At 42.0% G+C, this 17617-nt stretch overlaps 1 protein-coding gene across 8 annotated transcripts in view; it reads right to left on the reverse strand.

The window, feature by feature from the left end:
• The window catches only part of arfip1 (ADP-ribosylation factor interacting protein 1 (arfaptin 1)), a 172305-nt gene that overhangs the window by 14006 nt on the left and 140682 nt on the right, over positions 1–17617 (reverse strand). For all 8 annotated transcript variants that reach the window (XM_048597854.1, XM_048597875.1, XM_048597869.1 and 5 more), the window contains 2 exons: positions 14638–14859; positions 549–706 (listed from right to left, as the gene is read on the reverse strand). In XM_048597854.1, coding sequence (XP_048453811.1) covers positions 549–706; positions 14638–14859 — 380 coding nt within the window. The remainder of the gene's footprint in view (positions 1–548; positions 707–14637; positions 14860–17617) is intronic.

Genomic DNA, 17617 nt, shown 5'->3' on the forward strand with positions numbered 1-17617 from the left:
GTGCACAAATCCATGCTGACTATCCAAATGTTGGTTGATCCTGTCCCTCAGTATCCTCTCCAATAACTTGCTCATCACTGATGTCAGGCTCACTGACCTGTAGTTCCCTGGCTTGTCTTTGCTACTTTTCTTAAACAATGGAACAACATTAGCCACCCTCTAGTCTTCCGGAACTTAACCAGCGGCTAAAGATGAAGCAAAAATCTCTGCAAGGGCCTCTGCAATTTCTTCCCTAGCCTCCCGCAATATCCAATGACATCTTTTATAATATGATTTAAATCCACTTTATCTAGAGTCCACTTCTTCCTAATTAATATATGCTCGTGTATGCATACCAGGAAAAGTCTGCTTTTTATAAGTTGGTAGCAAAATGCACAATCTGTGAAATCAAGTTCTACGTGTGTCATGGGAGCAAGTGAATATATATTTTTCTGAATTTCAACAATACCCACATAAACTAAGTAAAAGTACTATATTGTTTTGGAAACAGCAGCTGTAAAATTGTCAATTAATATTCTATCAAAATTGCACCATTACAAATGTAATACCTGGCATTTTCATAATGTTTTACTGCGATTAACGTGTCTTCAATTGTTTTGTTCACCAAAGTATTTACGCTGGCAATGAAAAAATTAATTGCTCCAAGAAGCGTCTCCCCATTTTTACACAGCAACTTCTGGGTTTCAGCATTATATCCAAACTCTTCCTGAAATATAAAGAGAATGAAATTCGCATGTATACAAAAAGACCAACAGAAGGCTCCATTAAATACCTAAACAGAGTACATCAATTAATATAAATCAGAGCTTTGTCATGTTAAAATTTTAGCTGAACACACTAAAGAATACAAGATATAGATTACAGTAGTTACACTTTCGAACATTTCTCTTATTGATTCCACTGAAGCATATGGCTTTTGTGTAAAGGTAAGGGTGGGGGCAAAGTTCCTAGTCAGATAGAAACCAGATGACTACAGAAATAAAAACAAAGTGCTGGAGAAATTCAACGAGTCTGGCAACATCTGTGGAGACAGAAAGAGAGTAAATGTTTTGAGTCTCATAGACTCAGGTGTTTACAGGACAGAAGGCAGCATTTGGCCCAACTGATCAAGAAAGATCTGACTAGACTAACCTAACCTATTTTCCAGCTCTTCACCCATAGCCCAGAGGCTACAGGAATGCAAGTGAATATTTAATGCTGCTTAAATGTGACGAGAATTTTTGACTCAACTACCCTTTCAGGCAGAAAGTTTCAGATTCCTACAATGCCGAAGTGAAAGCTTTTTACTCAAATCCCCTCTTAGCCTTTTCCACCTTATCTTAAATCAATGCTCCCTGGTTATTGACTCCTTTACCTATGGAAAAAAATGTCTTCCTATCCACCCCATCTGGGTGCCTCAATCTTATGCACCTCTGTCTGGTCCCCTCTCGACCTTCAGTGCTCAAAGGAAAACAATCCCAGCCGACTCAATCTTACCCCATAGCTCAGACCCTTCAGCCCAGGTAGCATTCTAGTAAATCTCCTCAGCACCATCTCTAGTGTAATCTCATCTTTCCCATAATGTGGCGACCAGAACTGTAAACAGTACTCTAATAGCCTAGTCAGTTTATACAGTTCCAGCATATCCTCCCTGTTCTTGAATTCTATGTCAAGGGTTAATGAAGTCAAAGTAATCTCATGTACCTAGTGTATCAAATGTGCTACCTTAAGGCATCTGTGGATATGCACACCTAGGTGTCTCTACCTGCAGTACTTTCCAGGGTCCTACGATTCATAGTGTAATTCTTTGCCTTGTTAGCCCACCTCAACTGCATTACTTCACAATTTTTTGGGTTGAATCCCATTTGCTACTGCTCCACCTCCCTGATACTGTCCCACATTTTACAACTAACGTCCTCAATATTTACCATCCTACCAAATTCCATGTCATCTGTGAATTACTTAATTACACCCCTTACAGTTAAGTGCAAATCAGTAACGCACACCACAGACAGCAAGGCCCCCAGCACTAAGCCCTGTGGAGCCCCACTAGAAATGGACCTCCATTCACAGAAACATTCCTCTACCACTACGTTCTGCTTCCAGTATCTCAGCCAATTTTGCAACCAACATACCACCTTGTGTTGGATCCCATAAATTCAGACTTTCTTGACTAGTTTACCATGAGGGACCTTAGCAAAAGCCATACTGAAATCTATTTAGACCACATTAAATATATTACCTTAATCAACACTTCTGATGATTTCCACTAAACATCTCAACAAATTTGTCAAACACAACCTTCCCTTAACAAATCCATGCTTGATTAAGGAACAAAATCCATGCTTGATTAATCTGTGTTGCTCCACGTGCAGATATATATTGTCCTTCAATTCTTCTTAATAACACCGTCGAAGTTAGACTGATTGGCCTGTAATTTCCTGGTCCATCTCTTCAGTCCCTTTTTTTTTAAAATAATGGAACAATGTTAGCTATCTTCCAGTCCTCTGAGACCTCACTTGTAGCCAGAGAGAATCTGAAAATTAATGCCTAATATCTCCCCAGTCAATGTATATATCTTGTCTGGGCCTGTAGACTTACACTTCTAAGGCTGCTAAACCTGTTAGTACTTAGAGTCATAGATTCATATAGCAAACAGCAAACAGACCGTTCGGTCCAACCAGTCAATGCCAAATGTAATCCCAAACTGAACTAGTCCCACCTGTCTGCTCCTGGCCCATATCCCTCCAAAGCTTTCCTATTCATGTACTTATCCAGCTGTCTTTTAAATGTTGTAACTGTGTCCACATCTACGACTTACACAACAAGTTCATTCCACACACAGACCACCCTGTGTAAAAAAACTGACCCCATGTCTTTTTTAAATATCTCTCCTCACAATCCTCCATCCTCGGGAAAAGACACCCACTCTCTGTGTTAGTTTCTTCTAATATTTCAAAGTCCTTATTCCTGATGTCTATATCAGCGTTTTCCTTTTCCATTGTGAAGACTGACACAAAGTTTTCATTGAGGACTGTGTTCATGTTTTTGGGGTTAACATACAGGTTACATCTATAATCCCTAATGTGCCTACTCTTCGCTAGTTATCTCCTTGCTCTCTATATATTTCAAAAGCCATTTGGGTTTTCCTTTATTTTATTTACCAATACTATTTTAGCGATCCCCCTGCACTTTTTATACACTTCTAGAGACTCTGCCATACTGAGCACTTGGTATTTACCATAAACTTATATTTTTCCCTTAATCCTAGCCTTTATGTCCCTTGACATCCAGGGTTCTCCAGTCTTGGCCATCCCTTGTCTTAATGGGAATTTTTTGGTCCAAGACCCTTATATGTTATATATTTTTGATGTTTGCAAAATCATGAGGGGCATTGATTAGGTGAATAGCAAAGGTCTTTTCCCTAGGGTAGGTGAGTTCAAAACTTGGGGGCATATTTTTAAAGGTGAAAGGAGAAAGATTTAAAAGGGATCTGAGGGGCAACTTTTTCACACAGAGGATGATTCGCGTGGGGAATGAACAGTCAGAGGAATTGGTAGATGCAGGGTCATTTACAACTTTTAAGAGACATTTGGATAGGTACATGAATAGGAAAGGTTTAGAGGGATAAGTGCCAAACGCAGGCAAGTGGGACTAGTTTAGTTTGGGAAACTTGGTCAGCATGGACGAGTTAGATCGTAGGCTCAGTTTCCGTGCTGTGTGACTCTATTTCCTCCTTGAATGCCTACCACTGCTATGACACAGTTTTGTCTACACGTAATTACCCCACTCCACTTTGGCCCATCCTTATCCTTTTTCCATAATTATCCTAAATCTAACTGTATTATGGTATCTATCTTCAATGCTCCTCTACTGATATGCCCTCCATTTGACTGGGCTCATTTCCAAACTGCTCTTCCCTTGTTGGGCTTTCTAAATAATGGCTAAGAGAGTCCAATGAATTTTCTTTGGAACTTATTTCACAAATGCTGCAAGACTTACTGATTTTCTCCAACATTTTCTGTTTTTATTTCAGATTTGCAGTATTTTGCTGTTGTTGAGGATGACTACCGTATGTAGAGCTTGGAGGAAGCTCTGGTTTAAACCATGAACTGATTGATACCCAATGAGCAACACGGTAAATAAATGCAAAACTGGAAAAGCACAACAGGTCAGACAGCTTCCGAGGAGCAGGGAAGTAAAGGTTTCAGGCAGAAACCCAAATGTCGCACCTCCTACGGTTACAGGGAAAGGTACCGGGTGTGTTGGAGGGGTTGGTGGGGAGTGTGGAGCTGATGGGGGAGCCACGGAGTGAAAAGCAGACAGGGCTGGGGAGGGGAATATCTTTTTGGTGGTGGGGTCTGATCGTAAGTGGCAGAAATGGCGAAGGATAATGCGTTGTATTCGGAGGTTGGTGGGGTGGTATATGACGACTAAGGGGACTATGTCCTTATTGTTGCTGAGAAGAAGTGTTGGAGGGCAGAAACGTGGCCAATGGGGGAGATGTGGATGAGGGCATCCTTAATAACAGAGGAGGGGAAACTATGGTTCCTAAAGTAGGAGGATATCTGGAAAGTCCTAGAGTAGAACGCCTCATCCTGGGAGCAGACGTGGCAGAGGCGGAGGAATTACGAATATGGGATAGCATTTTTACAGGAGGGTGGGTAAGAGGAGGTGGGTTGAGGTAATTGTGGAAGTCAGTCGTACAAAGAGGCAGTCGTAGCTCAGGCCCATGCAGGTGCCAAGAGCCAGCCCTTTCATTTGTAGGAAGTGGGAGGAATCAAAGGAAAAATGTTTAGGGAAGGACCAGTTCCGCGAAGCGAATGAGAGTGTCGGTGGAAGGGGACTGGTTGGGCCTATGGGAGAGGAATAAGTGGAGGGCTTTTAGGCCATCTGCATGGGGAATAGAAGTGTACAGGGACTGAACATCCATGAAGAAGGTGAAGTGTTAGGGGCAGGGGAACTGAAAGTTTTGGAAAAGGTGGAGGGTGTAGATTGTGTCATAAATGTTGGTGGGGAGCTCCTGGACCAAAGGGAAGAGAACAGAGTCGAAGTAGGAGGAGATGAGCTCGGTGGGGCAGGAGCAGGCCGAGACAATGGGTCGACCAGGGCAGTTGGGTTTATGGGTTTGGGGAAGGAGATAGAAATGGACGGTGAGGGATTGGGTAACAATGAAGTTGGAGGCTGTGGATGGGAGGTCAATCAAGGTGATGGGGCAAGGTTGTTGATGGTCTGGGAGAGGCTGGCTTGGTGATCAGAAGTGCGGTCACGATCAAGGGGACGCTAGGAGGTGGTGTCAGAGAGTTGGCGTCTGGCCTCAGTGATGTAGAGGTCAGTTTGCCATACGTACACTGCGGTCCCCCTTTGTCGGTGGGTTTAATGGTGAGGTTGAGTTGGAGCAAAGGGCTCTGCGTTCTGATGGGGGGAGGTTGCAGTAAGTGAGGGGGTGGAGAGATTCAGGCGATTGATGTCACAGCGGCAGTTGGTGATGAAGAGGTTGAGGAAGGTAGGAGGCTGGGAGGGGGATTCTCCTGTGACTCCCTCATCAGCTCCACACTCCCCACCGACCCCTCCACCACACTTGGTACCTTTCCCTGCAACTGCAGGAGGTGCAACACCTGACCCCACACCTCCATTCTCCGTCCAAGGCCCCAAACAATCTTACCAAATCCGACAAAGATTCACCTGCACTTCATCTAACCTCATGTACTGTATTCATTGCCCCCAGTGTGGTCTCCTCTATGTCGGGAAGACCAAACGCAGATTTGGGGACTGGTTTGCGGAGCATCTGCACTCGGCACACACCAATCAACCCGACCTATCCGTTGTCATCCACTTTAACTCCACCCTCCCCTGGTGACATGTCCATCCTTGGCCTCCTCCACTGTCAGAGTTAGGCCAAATGTAAACTGAAGGAACACCACCTGATATTTTGCCTTGGGAGCTTAAAGCCCAATGGCTGAATATTGACTTCACCAGCTTCAAATCTCACTCCCTGCCTGTGCATCTTCCTACTCACCTGTATACTCCACCCTTCCCACTAACCAATCACAATAACCCCCTACCTGCATCCACCTATCTCCATCCCACTGACCCTCCCTCTATTTATTTCTGGGTTACCCACCTCCTCCCCAGTCTTGACAAAGGGTTTTGGTCTGAAACATTGACTTCCCTGTTCCTTGGATGCTGTCTGACTTGTTGTGCTTTTCCAGCTCCACATTTATTGACTCCAGCTTCTAGCATCTGCAGTCCTTACTGTCTCCAAGCAACTAGGTAACACAATAACAGCTATGCTGCAATGGCTAAATTAAGAGATTCATCTGAATGCTGTAATAATACACATGAGAACTGTGCTCTTATTTGTAGTCATACGGCAAGGAAACAGGCCCTTTGACTCAACTAGTCCATGCCAACCAGGTTTCCTAAACTGAACTAGTCCCACTATTGATGCTGTCATGCTACATTAGAACAGCATACTGCAAAACATATTTACCTGCTGCAAAGCACTTCAGGAATCCCATTTTTAAAAAAAAATTAGTTTATGGAATTAACTAATTTTCCAAATGAAGAATTATCTGGCTATCCATTGCAAAAGACAAGAAAGCACAATGTTAGTGGGAGGCCGTGGCTGTTTTTATTTAAATTCAACAATTGAGTCTTTGATTCCTTTCCATGTGAGTTTAAAATTTAGGTGTCTGCTGAAAAGGAGACCCTTACTGGCACATTTTCTTGTAAAAACTTTTAATCATTATATTAAACAAAAAACTAAGTGCTGCTTAACAACAAAATCGATGACACATTTCATCACTTCACTGATTACTGAGGGTAGCCTGATGGGAATGGTAATAGCCTGAATAGGATCTGTGGAAGTGTTATACCTGGGTAATTTTCACATGGTTAAGTAGATGCTGATGTTGTAGTTGCGCTGAACAGCTTGTCAAGGGCCTGGGAAGTTTGGGATCACAAGCCTTCAGTACCACAGCTGAATGTTGGCAGGGCTACTGGTGTTTGCTGGAATTACTTCCTTCAATTGTTTCCTGATATCACGCGGGACAAACTGAATTGGCTGAAGACTAGCAACTGTGATGCTTGGGACTATTAGAGACAGAGTTGGATAATGCACTCAGAACTTCTGGCTGAAGATAGTTACAAATACTTCAGGCTTCATTTTTGCATTGATGTGCTGGGCTTCACCATCACGGAGAATGGTAATGTTTGCAGAACCAACTCTCTAGTTGGCTATTTAATTGACCACCACCATTCATAACTGGATGAGGAGTTACAAAGGTAGTTCCTTGGTTGCAGCATCACTTAACTTTGACCAAACTGTAATATTTCTGATACTTAAATTGCATGTAGTAGCTTCAGTTTGGCATTTCATTTGATTTATTACTGTCATGTGTACCGAGGTATAGTGAAAAATGTTGTCTTTTGTGCTTTACAGATAGATTGTACTATACAAGTCCATCAGGGTAACGGAACAGAGTGCAGGATATAATGTTTCTCTGCACCTTCTTGGCAGCTGTGAGATCAACATTAACATTAAAGAGATCTATTCAAACATCTGATAACAGCTGGGAAGAAGCTGTTCTTGAATCTGTTCATAGATGTATACAAACTTTTATATCTTCTGCCTGATGGAAGAGAGTATAACTTTGATTATGTTGGTTGCTTTCCTGATGCAGCGGTATGTACAGATGAAGTCAATGGATGGGAGGCTGGTTTGCGTGATGGCCTAGGCTGTGTTCACAACTCTGCAGTTCCTTTCGGTCTTGAGAGAGGCATTGCTATATGAGGCTGTGATGCATCCAGATAAGATGCTTTCTCTTGGCATCTTTAAAAATTTTTAAGAGTCTTTATGGACATGCAGAATTTCCTTAGCCTCCTGTGGGACTAGAGGCATTGCTATGCTTTCTCAGTCATAGTGTTAATGTGAGTGGACCAGGACAGATTGTTGCTGTTCTGTACTCCCAAGAACTTGATGTTCTTGACAATCTCCACCTCCATCACCATTGATGCAGGGGCGTGCCCTCCACTTCACTTCCTGAAATCAATGACCGGCGCCTTCGTTTTGCTGATGTTGGTGGAGAGATTGTTGTCTTTACACCATGCCATTAAGCACTCTATGTCCTTCCTGTATTCAATCATAGAATCCCTACGGTGTGGAAACAGGCCCTTCGGCCCAACAAGTCCACACCGACCCTCAGAGCATCCCGACCAGACCCATCCCCTTATAACCCACCTAATCTACACACCCCTGAACACTACGGGCAATTTAGCATGGTCAATCCATCTAACCTGCACATCTTTGGACTGTGGGAGGAAACCGGAGCACACGGAGGAAATCCACGCAGACACGGGGAGAATATGCAAATTCCACACAATCCGTTGCCCGAGGGTGGAATCGAACCCAGGTCCCTGGCGCTGTGAGGCTGCTGTGCTAACCACTGAGCCACCATGCCGCCCCTCATCTCATCGTTTAAGATCTGACCTACAAAGGTAGTGTTGTCAGCAAACATTTTGTACATGGAGTTGGTGCGGAATTTGGCTACACAGTTGTGGGTGTGTAAGGAATATAGTAGGGGCTGAGTACACAGCCTTGCAGGGAAATGGTGTTGAGGATTATTGTGGAGATGGTGTTGTCACCTATCCTTACTGACTATGGTCTGCTGGTCAGGAAGTCGAGAATCCAGTTACGGAGTGGGGGGAGCAGAGTACTAGGTCCCGGAGTTTAGAGATGAACTTGTTTGGAATTATGGTGTTGAAGATAGAGCTGTGGTCAATAGGTAGGAGCTTGATGTAGGTATCCTTGTTGTCCAGATGTTCTAGCAATGAGTGTAAAGTCAGGGAGATGGTGTTTGCTGTGGAGCTGTTACACCAGTAGATAAATTTCAAGAGATCAAGGCAATCTGGAAGGATGGAGTTGATGTGAGCCATGATCAGCCTCTTGAAGCACTTCATAATTATGGATGTCAGAGCCACCAGGCAGTAGTCATCGAGGCACTCTGCAAGATTTTTCTTTGGCACTGCAATGATGGTGGTCTTCTTGAAGCAGGTAGGGACTTCAGATTGTAGTAAGAAGAGGCTGAAGATGTCTGAAAATACTCCCAGAAGCTGGTCCAGACAGGATCTCAGTCCATGGCTGGGGTTTCCATCGAGCTGGTCACTTTCTGTGTGTTCACTCTTAAGAAGGTCGATCTAACATCTGCAACGGTGACTGAGGGAACGGGTGATATTGTTTCACTGCCCTTCTCTTCAAAGTGAGTGCAGAATGCATTAAGCTCATGGGTGGTAACAGCCTGATTGTAATGGTAAAGTGTGAATATCATGGCTGTAAAAGGAACAATCATTTATCATGTTCCTCATTCTTTTTGTGGTTAAGAGGCAGTATGCAAGAAATTAGGAACAAATTAAGAATGGGACAGAAGGAGAAGAAACCGATGGAAATGTAGCACTGATTAAATTTGGAGAAGGAAGAGTTGAAGCATGAGAACACCATGCTGGGCATTTGGGAAACCATGAAAGAACAGTATAGAATAGTTGAGGACTCCTTGAGGCCTGGAATACCTTGCAGAAGCCCTGGAGCCGTGTTAGAGACCCAAGGTGAACAGAAGATTAACTCTATTTAAGTAATTTCTTCTCATTCTTTTACTAACTCAAAATGGCACATCGGATTGTGGTGACAAAACACTTTCCACTGTATTTTCCTAGGTTTATGTGACAATAAAATCATTGATTCATGACAATATCAAGAAATGAGAACAGATAGAAGAAAGTTAAAGCACCTTGGATATAACCACAAAGTACAGTTGGAGATTTTGAACAGGGAATTGTGGGAGATATCTATGTAATGCTGGACGGCAGCAACATATTCTACTATCGTAGAGAGGAAAGCGGGCTTGGAGATGGTGGAATAATTGGGGAGGTGCCTGGGGGTTTGTGATTAAAAGTTTTATAAAGGGGAATGAAGACAGTGATTCCAAACATGGTGTCAGGAGGGACCAACTTCGTATGTCAGAAAATGTTGGGTAAGGAAAATACTAAAGTATTTCAAAATTAGATAAGGTCTGGCAGATGATCAAGGATGTAGGAGTTACATGGCATAGAGAGATCTGACGAGGGGTGGCAACAGGGATAAAAGCCACAGGATGTGCCTGAATGAAGACCTGGAGACAAGATGGAGGATGCAGTTTAACTTAATCTCAGTTCTACAGACAAGGGTAAGCATGAGCTTACCAACTCCCTTGATTAATGTAAAAGTATTCAACAGAAACATCAGTCAATGCATTGGAGTACAAGCTGGTCAGCATCCAACTAATGTATAGAGTTCAAAGTCTGTCAGTATTAAAAGTTTCTTTGAGAAATTATGAAGACAAAGTTGTAATGGCAAGATGTCACATTAATCCAAAGACCTAAATGTCACTTGGATTGAGACCAAACAGATGATATTTAGCATGTTAATTCCATTAAGGCCAAAAACTATAGCATTGACTCAGAACGATGGTTTAATAAAAGGCATCATGCAGCATTTGCCAATATTTTGACCAACGTCCTTCAACCTACACAAGGTGTGGTTAAACGTCAAGGACTACAGAATGTAGGGAGAGTGTTGCATGGATGCCTGTAAACTAAAGCTGATAGGAAGAGAGAAAATTAGGGGTGGTCATTGATTGTTCAGTGTTGGACTATTTTAGTCAAAGCAAATGGAGTCTTTGGTTGTAATATCTATCTGGACGGTTCAGTCTAAAGATGGGGGCAAAATAATAGTTCAGTAAAGGTTTCAGTGAAACTATTAGCCCGTTATGTTCCCTTTTTTAACTTATCTCAAGCACGATATTCTGGCTCCTGAGAAGGGAGACAGAAAGGACCAGATGGTGAGGATTAGTCTAGTGAGTTGAGGATCTATGGGCCCGATAGTTTATTTTTAACACCTTGAGTCCATAATGTAATGCAGAAACACCTTTACAAATTTGACAGGCAATCCAAGATCAGGCAACTAAACCACTAGGAAATGAATCTCCACTCCATGTCCCAATAAGAGAACAGAATTCTATGCATTTTCAGTAAATCGTTACTTTAATCAACCTGCTCAGACATGCTATGATACACCACCAGGGAGGTGGGTCTTAAACATGGACCTTCCCATCCAGAGGTACAGCCGCTAATGCTGCACCAGAAGATCCTTCTTCTCAATAAATAAAGGTGGAGTAACTGAACATTGTTGTCCAAGACCAAGAGGTCAGTAATTAATGTGCATCAATCTAATTAGTTAAACAAAATTATCAGGCATACCATAAGTTACACGTCGCCATCAGAGATATGAACTAAAGTACTGGCCTGAATTATATGCAAGATACGCAAGATTCAAGATGTTTAACCATGATACAATACTATGGATACTGAAAATCTGAAAAGAAAGTGCTGGAAATATTCATATGTTGTCAGCGCAGCTAAGGAAAGGGAGATACAGCTAATGTTTTAGATCAATGCATGACTTTTATATGTTTCCTCTCTGTACATGCTGTCTGACTTGCTGAGTATTCATAACATTTCCTGTGCTGCTTCTTTGGCCTCAGATATCTATTCTTTCTTCAAATGCTGCCCACACCTAGGAGGCAGCAGCAAATACAACAGGGTAGATTTTCCACTGACCAAGACAGTCTTTATGCAGGCATGGATTGGTGCTACTCGTGGGGACCCCATGGAATTTTCATCATAGCACAACCCAAAGGAATTGCCCAGGAAATTGAACTTTCCACTGCATTTCTATGAAAGTCTCCATGAAAGTTACAGATTTTGGTGGTTCCGATGACATTTAGTAAAATAGTTATGCAGGAAAAGTTAGGGTACTGAATACAAAGTCTAACTTCTGAGTAACAATCAAACTGTACTCACACTTACCTCACTCTCAGCCTCTAGACTCCTTATACCTCCAGAACCTGACCTGATCTCTGCCATCTTTCACACCCCGCACTCAGCTAACACCCTTGCCTTGATGACAACCCCACCATGCCACCCCCAAGACGCGACCCAACTCCTGAAAACACCACCCACAGTACCTGACCCCGAAACTCCCGACCCCACAACCTGACTTTGAACACCCATCTCCACACCTGGCACCCTACCCAATTGGCACCCAACTTAGTTGGCATCCTACAGCCTACCCATTTGGCACCCTACTTATCTTGCAATGTAATCCCCCTACCCATCAGGCACCCAAACCCCAAGCACTAATATCAGACTTACCTCACGTACATATCCTTTGACAGCAGATATCAAAATGGCTGTCAGGACCTTTAAATTTAATACAACAAGGAGGTATGGTTTATATTCCCCCAACAGTTCTGTGCTATGAAAGAAATCTGGCCCAATGTATGTACATGAGTTTTCCTATTGTTAAGGATACAGAAATTCATGGAAACCATGCCAAATAAGTGACAGTCACAACATCGAAAGTACGACATATTTCAGCACCAATTTGGTTTCAGGTCTTTTATCTTAGTGACCCCTGATAGTGGGCAATAATGTGTTTCTGGTGTATAATGGGCTAGTTTACGTATATGAACCTGAGCAACAGATGCTGGAAGTCAAATACAATGTAGCTGGCTCCAATCTGGTTATAATCAAAATTTTTTTTCCTCTCAGTATGTTGTGGCACAATTCCCCAAAGTCAGCACATGATTGAAGAATTGATAACTTCTACTACACCCTTTCCCTCCATGACTGCACTTTGAAATTCCTACTGAAGGGGGAACTATTGGTGATAGGTGCAGGGGTCATGGATGTCTACAGCACAGAAAAATGCCCTTCAGTCTATTAAGTTTAAACTGGTCAAAAACAACCACCCAACTATTCTAATACCATTGCCCAGCCCTTGGCCCATAGTTTTGTATGCCTTGGCATCGCAAGTGCATCAAAATATTTCACTGTTATCAGGGTTTTTGCCTCCATGCTTATGGGCCTAATTAATGTTTCATACAGTTCCAGTATAACCTCTTTCTATTAAACTCTATGCCTTGGCTAATAAAGCCAAGTATTCCATATGCTTTTTAACCACTTTATTTACCGGCCCCGTTACGTCCCTTGCCTTGCTTGTCCTGCCCAAGTGCATCACCTCACACTTATTTAGATTAAATTCCATTTGCCACTGACCAGCCTATCTGTATCGTCCTAAGGCTATCCTCTTCACTATATACCACCCCACCAAGTTTCACATTATCTGCGAACGAGTGATCAACCCTCTTACATTCAAGTCAAAATCACTTACGTGTAACTGCAAACAACAAAGACCCCAACTCTGATTCTTTTGGAACCCCAGTGGACACAGACTTCCAGTCACAAAAGTAACCATCACCCTCTGCTCCTGCCACTCAGCCAATTCTATATTCAATTTGCCAGATTTCCTTGAATTACATGAGCGCTTATCTTGCTATCATTCTCCTATGTGGGACCTTATCAAAGCCTTGCTGAAATCCAAGTAGACTACATCAAATGCATTGCCCTCATCTACACACCTGACTACCTCTGAAAAATTCACTCAAGTTGATCAGACTTGAACTCCCCTTGCTAAAACTGACTTCTTATTCAATTCCTCACTCCCCAAATGCAGATTAATTTGGTCCTTCAGAACTACATCCAATAATTTTCCCAAAACTGAGGTTAGACTGGCTGACCTACGGAGTCATAGTCAAAGAGATATACAGCACTGAAACTATAGTTTCCTGGTTTGTCTCCTACTCCCTTCTTGAATAATGGAACCACACTGGCCGTCCTCCGGTCTTCTGGCTTCTCTCCTGTGGCCAGGGAGGAATTGAAAATTATTGCCATCACCCCTATGTTCTCTCTTGCCTCACTCATCAGCCTGGTATACATTTCATCCTGCCCTGGAAATTCACAGCTTCCGCCGCTCCCATCTACATCTACTCAGAGGTGGTTGCCCTGGCAGGAATGGGGGAGGGAAATTAAGTTCAAGGTATGAGTTAAAACAAAAATCTATGCCCAAGTTTCTTGCCATTTCCAATTTGTTTTTACTAAATTTCAAATGGAAAATTTCAGCCCATAGTGCCCTATCCAACATAGCCTCTAATCATTTTCTTGCAGCTCTCTGGCATCTTGTTTAAAGCGCATGTATATGCCTTAAATATTTTGCACAGCCATGCAAATACAGTAAGTGAAAAGGACAACCATGTGCACAGCCTATACAGGGACCCTTGACTGCTGTAAGACCACACAGCAATGCAGCACAGAGGGAACATTGGTCTGAACCTATAAGACTTTCAATGAAATGCAGAAGGATTGCAGCTCGAGTAGAGCCATAGCATGTTTTGAACTGGTTAACTGTAGATGTTTTTTCAAACACAAGAGCACAGAGCAAGAGCACAAAGAAATGGACAAATTGGAATACAAAGTTGAGGATATGCTGCATATTAAATAAAAGAGATTTGCGCTCCCTGAGGTATTGTAACTCACATTTCTTGTCGCAACTTGTTTTTTGGTAAAAAAGTTCTGTCACATTGAAAATCCTGCAGGAAAGCCACACGTTATCAGTCCATAGAGTAGCTCAGTAGAGCCTTAATAGAGTCTACAATCAAACAATCACTTGACAAGTCAGTAAAATGTTATAAATTTTAAAAAACAGAAAATAAATAAATCACTTACATGGAGTTCTGGTGACTTCACACTAAGTTCTCCAAAAGCATCTCCAAGTTGTCGTTGTGTCTGTACTACTTGGTAGAACTGTGTTGCCATTTGTCGAGCTAGTCGTAGGAGATTTTCATACTTTTTCTTGGTCTCCCTCAGTATTTCTATCTGTGATTCCAGTTCCAAATCCACAGTCTTTGAGCCACGACCTAACTTTTCAGAAAGGACCTGTCGTGTACACTGCAACAAAAATTACAAAGCAACTTATTATAGGAAAAGATATTTGCAAAAAGACAAATGTGCTTATTTTAGAACATAATATTGACTTAATATTACCTTATACTAAGCTATTGTTTACTTACATTGTAGGTTTAATGCCCACTAGTTATTAGCTCTTCAATAAATTTATCTAAAACAGGAGATAATTTATTACTCATAACATAGTACATTACAACAAAATTCCTTTGGATAAAAAGCCATTCTCCAGCACCACAGCATACAGATAAAGGTTTTCAATTCCCATGCACTGATTACTCAGCGTACAGAATGGAAGTATCTAGGCTAACTCCTGCCGTGTAACTTCAGTACAAGTCCTCTTTTGGAAGAACACTGAGGGGGTAGTCAAGGTGTCTAAAACAAATGATAGGAAGATTGAACTCCTCCAAGAGGCAGAAAAATGACCTGGAGGAAGAACATCAAAGCTGTCTCTTCAGCTCCCAATCTCTATACTGAAAGCAAGGAACACAAAAATAATTTGGAGAGGGGAAAGCAGACTAGTCAGTGAACTGCACGTTTTTGCTCCATGGTTGCATTCAGCTGTGAAATCTGTCAAAGTCAATAAGGAGAAATGTACCACTGGCACTGAACTCAAACATAAAGAGAAACTGTTCAAAATACTCAGATCTGACAGCATTCGTGGTGACAAACAGAGTTAACATTTCAAATCTGAAAAGAGTTGAAAAATAGACATAATAAGCTTTAAGCAAGCAGAAATAAAGGAAAGGCAGGGAGTAGAGAACATGAGGGAAGAACTACAATGAAGATAATGTGCCGAGAGTGCGAAGCAGGAGAAATTCAATAATGGAAGAGTGATGATGTGAGGCATCAAAAGGGAAGATAAACACAGTGTGACTTCATTAGCACTGTGAATGTCGGGACTGTATACTAAAGAGTCATACCAGACTCAAATCATTTACTCTTATTTCTCTACCAAACCTGCTGATTTCTTCAGCGTTCTTTCTTTGTTTCAGATTTTCAGCCTCTGCAGCATTTTGCTTTTATCACTACTTATCACTCATTATCACTACTTGCTATCCATAAAAAATACAGATGATGATGATAATCTCACATTACTAAAACGGATTTTGAGCCCAGAAGGCTGTGAAATGCCCAAAAGATAAAGTACTGTCCCTACAGCTTCTGCTGAATTTCATTAGAACAATGGAGGCTGTGGTCAGATTAATGAAGAGGATATTTTATTTGGCAAATGACAGCAGCTCAGGGTTGTACCGAACAGAGGTGGTCAGAAAGTGATTACCAACCCTCTGTTTGATTTTGCTGGGATAGTGGAGACTGCATTGTGGGAAGCAAATTGAGGATACAAATTGAAAGCAGGACAAGTAAATCCTCATGATCGGAAGTTAAACTGAGGTTCCACCTGTCCTCTCAGGTCGTTGTAAAAGATTCCACTGTGTAATTCTGAAGAGGAGAAGTGGAGCTACAGTTGTATCTAAAAAGAGACTATGTTTGTGGAAGTAAGCTGTATGTATTTAAAGCAATGTTTTCTACATTAAGACAATGACTACACTTCCAAATTACTTCATTAGCTATGGGATGTCCTGTAAGCATCAAAAAGTGCTATATCAATGCAAGCCTTTGTTTTTTTTAAAAATACTAGTTACACTTGGAAATTGTGTTAAGGTACCTGGCCAGTCAGAAGGGAGGATGTGAAAGGGGAGATATTGCATCCGGTGATCTTGTATGAAGATGCTCAAGGATGGGCAATGAGTGACAAAAGACTGGGCCATTTGACATGTCCCTTAAGAATGCTGAAAAGGGAGGGGAATGTGCGTTAATAGCAGTCATCATTCGGGGGGGGGGGGAGGAGGGAGTTGAAATGGCAATGCATGAGCACCCCAACGTCAGCTGCCCTCATTGCCTACGTCAACTGGTGCTGATAATGATTTTGCTCTTATCATCTACCACCTTTCAGCATTCCACGAGCCTGTCTTCTGTTTATTTACTTATTACATGGTGATCCTTCCATCTTGCACCATTGTCTTTCTTATTGTTTATATCACTCCTGTTTCCAACCCCATCAAAGACCTGCCCTTTTGATACTGCCTTTCAATCTACACCCACCTATCCCCAGTTCATTCTCACTGCTTCAGTACTTCCTTAAAATATGCCTAATCTATAAATTTTCTAGTTTTAGAAAAGGTCACAGATTGCAGACATTCACATGTCTTTCTCCAGACATGGTGCCTGACCTACTGAGTGTTTTCCGCAATTTCTATTTGTCTGTGAAAGTCTATACAGGCAAGATCCATATTCAGAAATTAAAGCATTACAAAAGGGCAAATTTCATCTATGCAGAATGAAGGCTTAGAATTAAGGCTTCACATTTAAATTTCATACATCATAAACTCTGCCTGTTCACTAATTATACAGCACACAAGAGTAATGGACAGAGATGGTGAATGATCAGAGCTTAAGATCACTTGAAAAATGAATACTACCTGGAAAAGACTTGAACAACCGAAATAGTCCTACTGCCTCTCAAAAGCATAGCACATGAGCACAATGCGGCTACCCAAAGAATCCCAATGGTCGAAGAACTGAATACAAAAAACAGTTCGAAGCTCACACATCTTACTGGCTGCAATGATTACTGACACCCAGAATGAGGCAGAGGGAGCAGGCAGAAAATAGCTAAATTTAATAAAAAGGAATGGAGGGGAAGGTAATTCCCTTTTTTAAAAAGTAACATACCCATCCT

Source organism: Rhincodon typus, chromosome 1 (assembly GCF_021869965.1).
Source record: "Rhincodon typus isolate 14 chromosome 1, sRhiTyp1.1, whole genome shotgun sequence".
NCBI classification, from domain to species: domain Eukaryota; kingdom Metazoa; phylum Chordata; class Chondrichthyes; order Orectolobiformes; family Rhincodontidae; genus Rhincodon; species Rhincodon typus.